Source organism: Sinocyclocheilus rhinocerous, unplaced genomic scaffold (assembly GCF_001515625.1).
Source record: "Sinocyclocheilus rhinocerous isolate Xijiao unplaced genomic scaffold, SAMN03320098_v1.1 scaffold822, whole genome shotgun sequence".
Lineage (NCBI taxonomy): Eukaryota > Metazoa > Chordata > Actinopteri > Cypriniformes > Cyprinidae > Sinocyclocheilus > Sinocyclocheilus rhinocerous.
Genome location: NW_015624556.1, coordinates 164102 through 176485, shown reverse-complemented (window position 1 = coordinate 176485; position 12384 = coordinate 164102). Strand labels below are relative to the sequence as shown.

General features: G+C 43.0%; 1 protein-coding gene across 5 annotated transcripts in view; it reads right to left on the bottom strand.

The window, feature by feature from the left end:
- LOC107742796 (pumilio homolog 2-like) overlaps positions 1-12384 on the bottom strand; it is a 107381-nt gene that overhangs the window by 17448 nt on the left and 77549 nt on the right. For 3 of the 5 annotated variants that reach the window (XM_016555848.1, XM_016555836.1, XM_016555858.1), the window contains exons 15-19: positions 11355-11622; positions 10719-10848; positions 9208-9342; positions 8835-8972; positions 6181-6306 (exon numbers count right to left, since the gene is read on the bottom strand). In XM_016555848.1, coding sequence (XP_016411334.1) covers positions 6181-6306; positions 8835-8972; positions 9208-9342; positions 10719-10848; positions 11355-11622 — 797 coding nt within the window. The remainder of the gene's footprint in view (positions 1-6180; positions 6307-8834; positions 8973-9207; positions 9343-10718; positions 10849-11354; positions 11623-12384) is intronic. The other 2 variants (XM_016555844.1, XM_016555866.1) reach the window with 1 other exon arrangement.

Below are 12384 nucleotides of genomic sequence, written 5' to 3'. Positions count from 1 at the left end.
GCGATAGAGCCGGTCCCTCCAGCCGATATGAAGTCAGGGTTTTACAGCCCCTACTTCATTGTACCCAAGAAAGGCGGTGGGTTACGACCAATCCTGGACCTGCGCATTCTGACCCGGGCCATTCACAGGCTCCCGTTCAGGATGTTGACGCAGAAACGTTTCTTTCGATGCGTTCGTCCGCTCGATTGGTTTGCAGCGATCGACCTGAAGGACGCGTACTTTCATGTTTCAATCCTTCCTCGACACAGGCCGGTTCTCTGCTTCGCGATCGAGGGGCGAGCATATCAGTACAAGGTCCTCCCCTTCGGGCTATCCCTGTCGCCTCGTGTCTTCACCAAGGTCGTGGAGGCAGCCCTCGTTCCGTTGAGGGAAAGAGGCATTCGCATTCTCAACTAACTCGACGACTGGCTCATACTGGCCCAGTCTCGAGCTCAGCTGTGCGAACACAGGGACGTGGTACTCAGTCAATCTGACAGCGCACCTCTCAGTAGAGCGCGCCCAGTCAACGCTGAGCTGCCTGGAGTCCTTCCAGCGCAAGAGGGCGGTTCCACTGAAACAGTTTCAGAGGCTGCTGGGGCATATGGCATCCGCTGCCGCGGTCACGCCGCTCGGATCGCTGCTACACGACAAGCACGTACTGGTCCGGACGGACAACACTGCGACTGTTGCGTACATCAACCACCAGGGACGGACAACACTGCGACCGTTGCGTACATCAACCACCAGGGCGGTCTACGCTCCCGTCGCATGTCGCAACTCGCCCGCCATCTCCTCCTTTGGAGTCAGAAGCATCTGAGGTCGCTTCACGCCGTTCACATCCCAGGCGAGCTCAATCGTGCAGCCGACAAGCTCTCACGTCAGCCCGCCCTTCCGGGAGAATGGCTACTCCACCCCGAGACAGTCCAGCTGATCTGGAGACGCTTCGGAGATGCTCAGGTAGACCTGTTTGCCTCCCCGGACACCTCCCACTGCCAGCTGTTTTACTCCCTGGCCGAGGGGACCCTCGGCACGGACGCGCTGGCACACAGCTGGCCTTGGGGCCTACGCAAGTATGTGTTTCCCCCAGTGAGTCTTCTTGCACAGACCCTGTGCAAGGTCAGGGAGGACGAGGAGCAGGTCCTCTTAGTAGCGCCGTACTGGCCCAGTCGGACTTGGTTCCCGAAACTAATGCTCCTCACACCAGCCCCTCCTTGGCTTATTCTTCTGAGGAAGGATCTCCTTTCTCAGAGAGGGGGCACCCTCTGGCACCTGCGCCCGGACCTGTGGAATCTCCAGGTGTGGTCTCTGGACGGGACGCGGAGGTTCTAGGTGACCTGCCCCCAGTGGTAGTTAACACCATCACTTCAGCTAGAGCGCCCTCTACGAGGCACACCTACGCGCTGAAGTGGAACCTGTTCGTCGATTGGTGTTCTTCCCAGCGGGAAGACCCCCGTAGATGCTCGATCGCGGTCGTGCTCTCCTTTCTGCAAGAAGGGCTGGAGCGAAGGCTGTCTCTCTCCACCCTCAAAGTGTATGTTGCCGCTATCGCCGCACATCCCGATGCAGTAGGCGGCAAGTCTGTTGGGAAGCACGACTTGATCTCCTAGAATTCGGAACGGGTAACTCTCACGTTGTCCTGAGACCCCGGCCTGGATATGTGCCCAAAGTTCCCACCACGCCTTTCAGGGATCAGGTGGTGAACTTGCAAGCACTGTCCCGGGAGGAGGCAGACCCAGCCGTTGCTCTGCTCCGTCCCGTTCGCGCATTTACGTGGACCGTACGCAGAGCTTCAGGACCTCAGACCAGCTCTTTGTCTGCTTTGGAGGACAGCAGAAGGGAAAGGCTGTCTCAAACAAAGACTTGCCCACTGGATAGTGGAGGCTAAAGTCTTAGCATACCAGGCCCAACGTTTACCGTGCCCCCTCGGAGTGAGTGCACACTCCACGAGAGGAGTGGCATCTTCTTGGGCATTGGCGCGGGGCGCCTCGATAGCAGACATCTGTAGAGCTGCCGGCTGGGCGACGCCTAACACGTTTGCGAGATTCTATAATCTCCGTGTAGAGCCCGTGTCCTCTCGTGTACTCGCCTCAGGTAGGCAGTAACACCGGGACCGCTCGGTGTCGATCACGCTTGCTGCGCCATTCCCCTCTACGGACCGGATACGTGCGCTTTTTTGCTCCTCAATTCAGTTCCCCATGGCGAACCCTGGTGGAGTTCCTCCCGCACCCTCGGCGGTCAGGCGTGGCGGAGCGCCAGACGCCAGGCTCAGCACTCGTGTGCATGCCCAAGGTCAGCCCTTGTGCTGGGCTAGGTGCCCGTGTGTAGTGATTCCCCCTTCGGGTGATCCCACATGTATATTCTTCCACGGTACGGCTCCCCTCACGGTAAGCCCGTGTCTTTCCCTGGCAGTCATTCGCTGCCATCTCTGCTGCGTAGTCATCTCACCCCAGGCGGGTTGAGTCTACCGCAGGGACTTCCATATGTAGCACTGCCCTGGGCCAGTCCATATGTGTAATTCCACATGATACCTCCTATATGCGGGATGTGGCTTCCGTAGCGTCCCAACTGGGTACGCTTTCCCAGTGTTATCCAATGTACCACTGTATGGAACAGCAGTGGCGGACACCTCTGCCTAGCCACTGTCCTATCTTCCGCCCCAGCTGGTGTGGGGGGACTTGCCGGCTTCCGCAGGGCACTGGAGGGGGTCAGCAATAGTGGCGTTTTCCATACGGATCCCAATTCGTCAGTCACGACTGACGTAACGCCGAACGTGACTGACTGAAAGGGAACGTCTAGGTTACTTGTGTAACCCTCGTTCCCTGAAGGAGGGAACGGAGACGTTACGTTCCGTCGCCACAGTTGCTGTACCACCGCTGTACGGCCGGGGCACGTAGTCTCGGCTCCTCAGCGAAAAACTGATGTGCGTTTGCACGCGCTCTCCTTTTATACCCGCGCTGCGGGGCGGGGTGCGCGTGGCGAAACACGCACGCCAACTGTCATTGGCTTGTTTAGTTAACACTCGAAGGTGATTGGGCTCTCGGGCGAGATCCCAATTCGTCAGTCACGACTGACGTAACGTCTCCGTTCCCTCCTTCAAGGAACGAGGGTTACACAAGTAACCTAGACGTTACTTTTATTTCGCCACTTCCTCAGTTGTAGTGAAAATGGCCCCAGAGGGGGCATTGGCGCGGGGCGCCTCGATAGCAGACATCTGTAGAGCTGCCGGCTGGGCGATGCCTAACACGTTTGCGAGATTCTATAATCTCCGTGTAGAGCCCGTGTCCTCTCGTGTACTTACCTCAGATGGTCAGTAACACCGGACCCGCTCGGTGTCCATCACGCTTGCTGCGCCATTCCCCTCTATGGACCGGACACGTGCGCTTAAGTGCTTCTCAGTTTTGTTTCCCCTTTGGTGAACCCTGTTGAAGTTCCTCCCGCACCCTCGGCAGTCAGGCGTGGCAGAGCGCCAGACGCCAGGTCCAGCACTCATGTGTATGCCCAAGGTCAGCCCTTGTGTTGGGCTAGTTCCGCCATGTGCTTCTCGTCTGCGCTTGTTTACATCAGAGTGCGCACGCATCTTTCATGCAGCATACGGCGGTGTTGTGCATTTTGACCAGTTTATGGGAAAAGTATTCTTAAAATACATTCAAAATTCGGAATAATTTGTAATATATAATTATTCACGGTATTTAGAAGTGCCCACGATAACAATATCATGCATATTCATTACCGTGATATATCGCATTACCGAATACCGGCACAAGTCTAATCTCACCCCAGGCAGGCTGAGTCTACCACAGGGACTTCCATATGTAGCCCTGCTCTTGGCCAGTCCATATGTGTAATTCCACATGATACCTCCTATACGCAGGATGTGGCTTCCGTAGTGTTCCCCTACTTGGGTACGCTTTCCCAGTGTTATCCAAGGCGTTTTCCATACGGATCCCAATTCGTCAGTCACTACTGACGTAACGTCGAACGTGACTGATTGAAAGGGAACGTCTCCACAGTTGCTGTACCACCGCTGTACGGCCTCGGCTCCTCAGCGAAAAACTGAATGTGCATCTGCTCACGCACTCCTTATATACCCGTGCTGCGGGCGGGGTGTGCGACGCAAAGATCGCATGCCAACACTTATTGGCTTGCTTTGTTAACACTCGAAGGTGATTGGTCTCTCTAGCGAAGATCCCAATTCGTCAGTCACTACTGACGTAACGTCTCCGTTCCCTCCTTCAGGGAACGAGGGTTACATACGTAACCGAGACGTTACCTGATTTTAACTACAGGGAAGCCTTACATGTATTTAATAATGCAAAAAAAAAAGGCAAATGCCGAAAAATCCTCTATTTCACTCAAATAATTGAGAGGGTTGCTGAACTTCGACAAAAGTTTAAGCAGATATACACATTTCAAAATAAAATCCCTCAAAATATTGTCTCTGTGTACTCAAAGGCTTGTCCAAATTTTTGTCCAATAAAACTCACTATAGAATGATAATGTCCCTCCTCCTTAATACCACCATTATTTCTAGTAGTAAACACTGATTCAATAACAAAGTTATTGGCAATTTAAAACACACACACACACACACACACATAAAGTTTGACTCATTTTTCTCCCCAAGTTCTGGTTCAATAAGAAAATACAACTGTGCCATTCTGCAGTGTCTTTAAAGGGTTAGTTCACCCAAAAATGAAAATTAGCTTGTGTTTTACTTACCCCCGAGGCATCCTAGGTGTATATGACTTTCTTCTTTCAGACGAATCCAGTCGGAGTTATATTAAAAATTGTCCTGGCTATTCCAAGCTCTATCATCGCAGTCAGCAGGTGTTGCAGTTGAACAGTCTACAAGTAGTCAAATAAAGCTTGCGCATTCATAATAAAATATGCCGCAGACGGCTCCGGGGAATGAATAAAGGCCTCCTGTAGCGAATCCATGTGTTTTTGTAAGGAAAATATCCATATTTCAAATGTAATAAACACTTTTCTCTCACTTCCGCTGACTGTCATACACTGAAGCAGTTCCGGAGGATGATGCAGCACGTATGTGTTGCGTGATTAGTGACGAATGCGGAGAGAGAACAAAACAAAATGCCGGTCACGAATTAGAAGTACAAACAGAGGATTTGCAAAGAAAAATGTCAGAGGATTTCGATATAAACCAAGAAGACTGGTTTTCCTTTGCTAAAGTAAGGAAACTTTGCTTTTGCTCCAATAAACAAACTCGCGAGACTAGCATACCTCAGAGTTGCGCACGCTGCGCATACGTGCTGCGTCATCCGCCGGAACTGCTTCAGTGTATGACAGTCAGCGGAAGTGAGAGAAAAGTGTTTATTACGTTTGAAATATGGATTTTTTCTTTAAAAAACATATGGATTCGCTACAGGGGGCCTTTATTCATCCCCCGGAGCCGTGTGCGGCACGTTTTATTATGAATGCGCGAGCTTTATTTGACGACTTGTGGACTGTTCAACTGCAACACCCGCTGACTGTAATAATAGAGCTTGGAATAGCCAGGACAATTTTTAATATAACTCCGACTGAATTCGTCTGAAAGAAGAGAGTCATATACACCTAGGATGCTTCGAGGGTAAGTAAAACACAAGCTAATTTTCATTTTTGGGTGAACTAACCCTTTAAGTTGTGTTAGCTCAGCAACATGCTAACACTGCATTGAAATTAATGGATCATTATAGTTGAGTCTCTCACGTCTTGAGTAAGCATTGTTTGCCATGAAGACCATTTCTAATCAGCCCACACATTTGGATGCAGCCTTAAGAGCCATTCACACAGAACATTTTTATGTTAAAAAAAAAGCTAGACACAGGGCAGTGGAATGAAAAAACGCAAGACTGAAATGTATTAACTTGAGCGCTGCATTTTTTGAATACTGTGACTTGCTTTAAATGTTGCAATAAATGGAAGCACAACACTCAACGTCTGTAAAACATATGTTTATCAAGAAAAGCAATGGAAAATGAAGCACAGGGGAATGCAAAAACATGTTCTGTGTAAACGGCCCCTTAGAAGGCAGCTGTCAATGTTGGCCCTTTGGAACAGTTACTTAAATTTTGACATTTTCTACTGGGATTATTTTTTGAAAGATGAAAAGAGGCCACACAATAAGAAAGTAACTACAGCAAGAGTGGTAGACTTCAGAGATTCCTAGAATTCCTGGATGACACATTCAGGAAGCTGTACCTGTCCCAGCTGCTCAGAGTGCTGGTGGAGTTCTTCCAGGATGGGCAGGGTCTGCTCCTGGGTACAGTGCTCCAGGATACGCTGGATCACCCTGCAGCCATACGGATGAGTGGACAAAACAAACACCTACACACCGAGAGGAAAAAACGTTTCCACAATGTAATATTTAAAAAAGAAAAAAAAAAGACATGAAGATTTGGAAACAAATTAAAATGTTGTACATTTTAAAGTTAAATCATTCTATCTAATGCACTTTGAGAGTTCAAAATGTAACTTAAGAAAACTTAAGTCAGAAAAAACTTTAAAAGGGGACTCAACCCTCTTTTTATTTGTGATATACTGTCTCAGTCTAAATTACATTCACACTGGTGTTTTAGGAAGCTAAACAAATTAGAATATAATAACAACAACGACAGCATATATTGTAAAACAATTGGACCGTAAAATAAATGAAAATGAATATTTCATAGGTATATTATTTTTGCTTTAACTCCGTTGCTATCTCCGACAAGCAATGCCGCTCTCACACTACACATGTTTCACGCAGTGAAAAATACATCGCAGAGCAAAGAGGAAACTGACAACGTGCCAACAGACAAGACAGAACAGGTTACTTCTGGTATAAAACAAGTTCTCAGGAATCTAATTTTGTCATTTTTAAAGAAATTCAAACAATAAATACTGTTTTGTGGCTCTTTAATGTGTCGTGACAAATCGCTGTAGCGCCTCAGTTCAAGCAGCACATGTGAACCCATCATCTTTTCATCAGTGGTGGAGGAAGTACACAAATCAAGAACTTGAGTAAAAGTACAGATACGTATAATAAAATATTACTCCAGTAAAAGTACTCCTTTTTCAATTTTACTCGAGTGAAAGTACAAAAGTACTCGATTTTTTATGTACTTAAGTAAAAAAGTACTGATAGATTTATTTAGCAATTTTATATAGGCTACTTAATTTAATTTTATATTAGCACATATTTTTTTATAATCCTACTGCTCAAAATACCTGGAATTTTCCCAAAATAACCACTATATGGAGTCGCGATATATTTTTGTTGTTGATATGGACTACGTTGACGAGAGTGATGTAGTAATGTTCACTATGAAGCTTACATTGCGATGTACCTGAGAGAAAACAGATTTGACCATCTGATTTTCACCAGTAAGAAAAACATGTTTTAAAGCTTGTTGTTTTGCAGAACATCACAGTTAGGAAGAACATTTTAAGGAAAATAGTTGGACTTTATATCTAAAAATTACCTCAACTTAGCACCAGCAAGCTTGTTAGCTAGACAGTTAGCATCAGCTAACAATATTTACTTATTTTCAGTATGGTTATGAATAAACCATCATATCTGTCTACTCAGCTAGTTAATCCAAACAATATAAAAACTTATACTGTTGATAAACAATATAAAAACAGACGTCACATAGGGCTAAATGCGTAGCATTTGAATAAAACTGTTAATGTTACGGCAGCGGGGAATATGAACGTGCATGAGGTATTTTATTTAGTCTGTGTTATTTTAATGTTTCCTTCTTTTACCTAAAACATAGAGACACTGATGTTGATGTGTCTGCATTCAAGCATTTCAGTGGGCTTAAATAGATCACCTTTTACAGCAGATTAAGTTCACAAACAATTGACAGTTTTGACCTAAATATGATTTTCAGGTACAATAATTAATCCTAAAATTCGACATTAGTAACTTACTTTTAGCAGCACAAGTCACACGTGCGCTCACAAGATCTCCCGGTTCTTACTTGTGAATTCAGTTCACTGGAGACTCGCACTAAACGATTCATTTGAATCAGTGAGTTGTCGACTCGAGAACAGCTGCAATCGGTTAATTCTAATTCGCGAATGAATCGTTTGGTGCGATTTGCGAACCGATTTAAAAGGTTCATTGAAAATAATCAGTTCGTGAATGAACATGAATAAACATCAGAATGTATTTTATTTCAACTGCGGAACACACCATTTTTCAAGTTTAAGTCCACCGAAGTCTGATTTGTGGTTAAGGTACAGCTGCGGCTACTGAGCATGTGCACACGCACATCAATATAGCGTAATTTTTGTCACTGTACAACAATGGTTTTTGCATTATTGTTTACGGTTGGGGTAGGTGTAGACGTTAATAAAACACAATCTAATCCACCTTTTTCTGAACGCAGAAGTCTCGCTCGACTGGAACGGTGCTTTACACTGACCTGGGTCGCCAGTAGCAAACTCTGCTGGACAAACTAAGTAATTACACCATTCAGAAGCATTTAATCTGCGTTATATGTTCTGTAAAAAAAATTCATATCGGCGGCATATTTGCCGATACCGATATATCTGCGACAGGCTCATATTGGCCGATAATATCGGCAAAATGATATATCGGTCAGGCTCTAGTAAGTAACAAAGCAGTCCTGACTACTGATATAGTATATAGCCAGAAAATACCTACCAGGGTATAAACTCAATAGCTTGTGTTTTTTTTTTTTTTTTTTATTTGCACGATTTTAACATGGACTAGAGTAGACTACAAAGGTTCTTAAAGAAGTTTTTCAACAGACATGCAATAATATGCATCAATATTTGGTCTGCCACCACCATATATATAAAATTCTGTTTCTGGGTGTTTTGAGTGTCTGTGGAGCTGATACCTGTCCCTGAAAGGCATCAATGATGAACTGAAGAGCTTGGGGCTGGACACACTCGATACATTTCTGCACCACATGATTTCCATTCTGATCCTTGACACATTTCAGCACATGACCATCCAACTCCCGTACGATGTCACTCTGACACGAGAAATAAAAAAATTTAAACCTTCAATTAAACAATTACTCACTCTGTAGTTCTGAGAACTACCACCATTTCTAATCATTTTCTATTTTAATACATGTAGACTTAAATGTATTTTTAAAAAAAATCCTAGTGGACTATACTGTACTGTAGAAAGTTACAGTACAATCAAACAATGCCTAACATCGTGGATTAATGTGTAAAGTGGAAAGAAAACAAAAGGCAACTTACAATTACCTGCTGGTCAGAAGAGATGGATTCCAGAGCTTTTTGAATCACACGACAACCGTACATCTGCAGAGCCAGCGGCAACACATGGCCACGGATACGAGTCGCAAGTGCCAGTTTCTGATCCGCACTGCCAAACTGTAGCAGAGAATCGGAGAAAGCAGTTACTCTCAAAGACAGAAATGCATCATGCACAAGTCATCACACACAAAACGTACATTTATATTTCATTCACAGCCATTAATTCATTTAAAGTTTCAGAAGCAAAAGCATTTTTTGGGAGAAAAAAGAAAATACCCTACCAGTCAAAAGCTTTGGAACAGTAAGACTTTTAATGTTTTTTTAAAGAAGTCTCTTCTGCTTACCAAGCCTGCATTTATTTGATCCAAAGAACAGCAAAAACAGAATTTTTTAAAAATATTTTTACTATCTCACACACATATATATATATATATATATATATATATATATATATATACACACATAAATGCATTTAACTGTGAACGCAGTAGGCTAAGCACACGCACCATTCCCACATTCGCTCCATCAAATCATATTTGCGGCTGACTGCAAATGATCATAATCAGCAGAAAAAAAGCCCAAAATGACGCCTGTGTATCAATTTCAGGTACGTTCATAATCCTATGAAACCTTTTTGGCTGTTAACGTTAATAACGTGTTTTACTGTCGGTAATCATTTTATCACCACGCATCTGCCTTAATATTCTAGTTTCCATGGCTTAAAATGCATTAGGCTTTATAAAATCAACGACGCAATAATTATAATTAATAATAATCATATGGTTTAATTGAATAACACTGTTAAAATACATAATGTAGGCTAATACAAAATAAACAATTTATATACATTACGTATTATTACAAATGCCTGCAAAGGGTGCCAAAGGCCTAATAATTGCTGTTGTTACACTTAGCTACCTGTATTTTAAAATGTAATTTATTCCTGTGATTTCAAAGCTGAATTTTTAGCATCATTACTCCAGTCGCATGATCCTACAGAAATCATTCTAATATTATGATTTGCTGCTCAAAAAACATTTATTATTATTATGTTGAAAACAGCCGAGTAGAATTTTTTCAGGTTTCTTTGCTGAACAGAAGTTCAGAAAAACAGCATTTATCCGAAATATAAATCTTTTGTAACATTATAAATGTCTTTACCATCACTTTTGATCAATTTAAGGCATCCTTGATAAATAAAAGTATTACTTTCCAGAATTTCTCTCCCCCCCAACACTATCCATTTAAAAAAAATTATAATTGCATTCACATCTCACATACTAACAATAGACTTCCTACATTAGTATTATGTCTTTTGTTTTTAACTGACAAATTTTAACATTTTCCATGTTTATATTAAAAACAAAAAAAGTGGTGGAAGCCTTATCCTGTTAAAAACAGAGTCTGATGGGAAAAACATTGGAGCAATTGACTAATGCATATCCTAGAAACGCAATCCTAGACACTGTGGTTGAATGTTTAAAATTAATTACCTCAAAGAACTTCTGTATGACATAGTTCCCAAAAACATCGGTCATGAGTTGGTAAGCAGCCTGTAGGATCTCCCCAAACACCATCTGCCTCTCTGCAGGAGTTGCACGTTCCAACTTTTGCTGAATAAACCTGGACGTTGAAAAAATGACCTTACATTTGTTTTAAAAAATTAAGAAATTTAAAGGAATATTCAACGTAGAGAGTTCCCAATCTTTCATTAAATTATTTTCCAGGACATTTATTTTATATGACAATAGTGTTTTAATTGTGTTCAATTGCTATTTTTGCAATGTTTCCAGACACGCATGATCTAAAATATTTCAAATGCTTCAAAAAAAAAAATGTGTTCATACGAAAAACATTTACAACATAGTTAATAAGCAAATATAGGATATATTGATATATATATATAAAAAAAATAAAAAAATTAAAAACAGATGTCAGAAATTGTAAAAGACTGATATACAATGAACACAAGTATTAAAAGTAATGTGATTCTAAAACATTTTCAAACAACTAATTATTTTTCTGGGTATTAAGGTAATCTTCCCCATTTTTCATTACTGAAAACTGAATTTAAAAAATCCAAGTTTTTCTAAAATCCTGCAAATGCATAAACTGGGAGGAGCTGGGACCTGGATCCGTGCTGGTCTTGAGAGAACTCCACCATGTGACCAGGCAGGTCTCGCAGCTGCAGGTTGGGAAAGCGATTATTCCGGAAGTCCTCTAGTAAGCGGCTACGTCCTGAAGGCATGACATCTGAGCGGCTGTAGCGGGCTCGTGGTGGGGGAAAGAGCTGACTGCTAGAGCTAAAAAGACTGGAGGCACTGCCTGAACTCCTGTATTTGGCTTCTGCTCCCGGTGCAGCCGAAATATAACGACCACTGCCATTGGTCAGACCACCTGAGAAGAGCAGGAGAGAGATGAAAACAGGATTTTGAGTTTAGAGTTTTCTTCGCTTATATAGTTTCTCCTGCAGAACATGAGCACCACCCCTGGCAGGCATGCCCCACACTTTGAAATCCATTGCACTAAACAAACCAAACCAAACTAAGCTCAAAGACTTTTCAGGGGGCAAAAAACATTCTCACATAGCTTTTAAAATGGACCAGTCCATTTGACCTTAGTTTGAGTTTGCTTGTTGTGAAAATTGTTTTCATTTAACCCAAACTGGAAAACAAACCACTGATCTATAATAGACAACTGGATTGCTCATGACATCATAAAAGTGAAGCCACCGCACCATCATATTGGTATTCCTAGTATTCCCATACATTCTATTGTATTAATAGGGAATCATAGGAGTTTAATGAATACATCACATAACGAGTCAGCGTTTTTATATCTGAGGTCTCCCTGTATATTCTTACAACACAAACGTCCTAAGTATGTAAATTAGAGCCCGACCGATATGGGTTTTTTGGGGCCGATACCGATACCGATATTAGGGAGTTAAAAAAGGCCGATATCGATATATCGGGCGATATTCTTTGTGTATATTATAGTACAGTACCAGTCAAAAGTTTGGACACTTTCCCATTCGTGTGTCCAAACATTTGACTGGTACTATATATAGAATACAGTATATACATAAACAGAATATATATATATATATATATATATATATATTCTGTTTATGTATATACTGTATTCTATATATAGTAC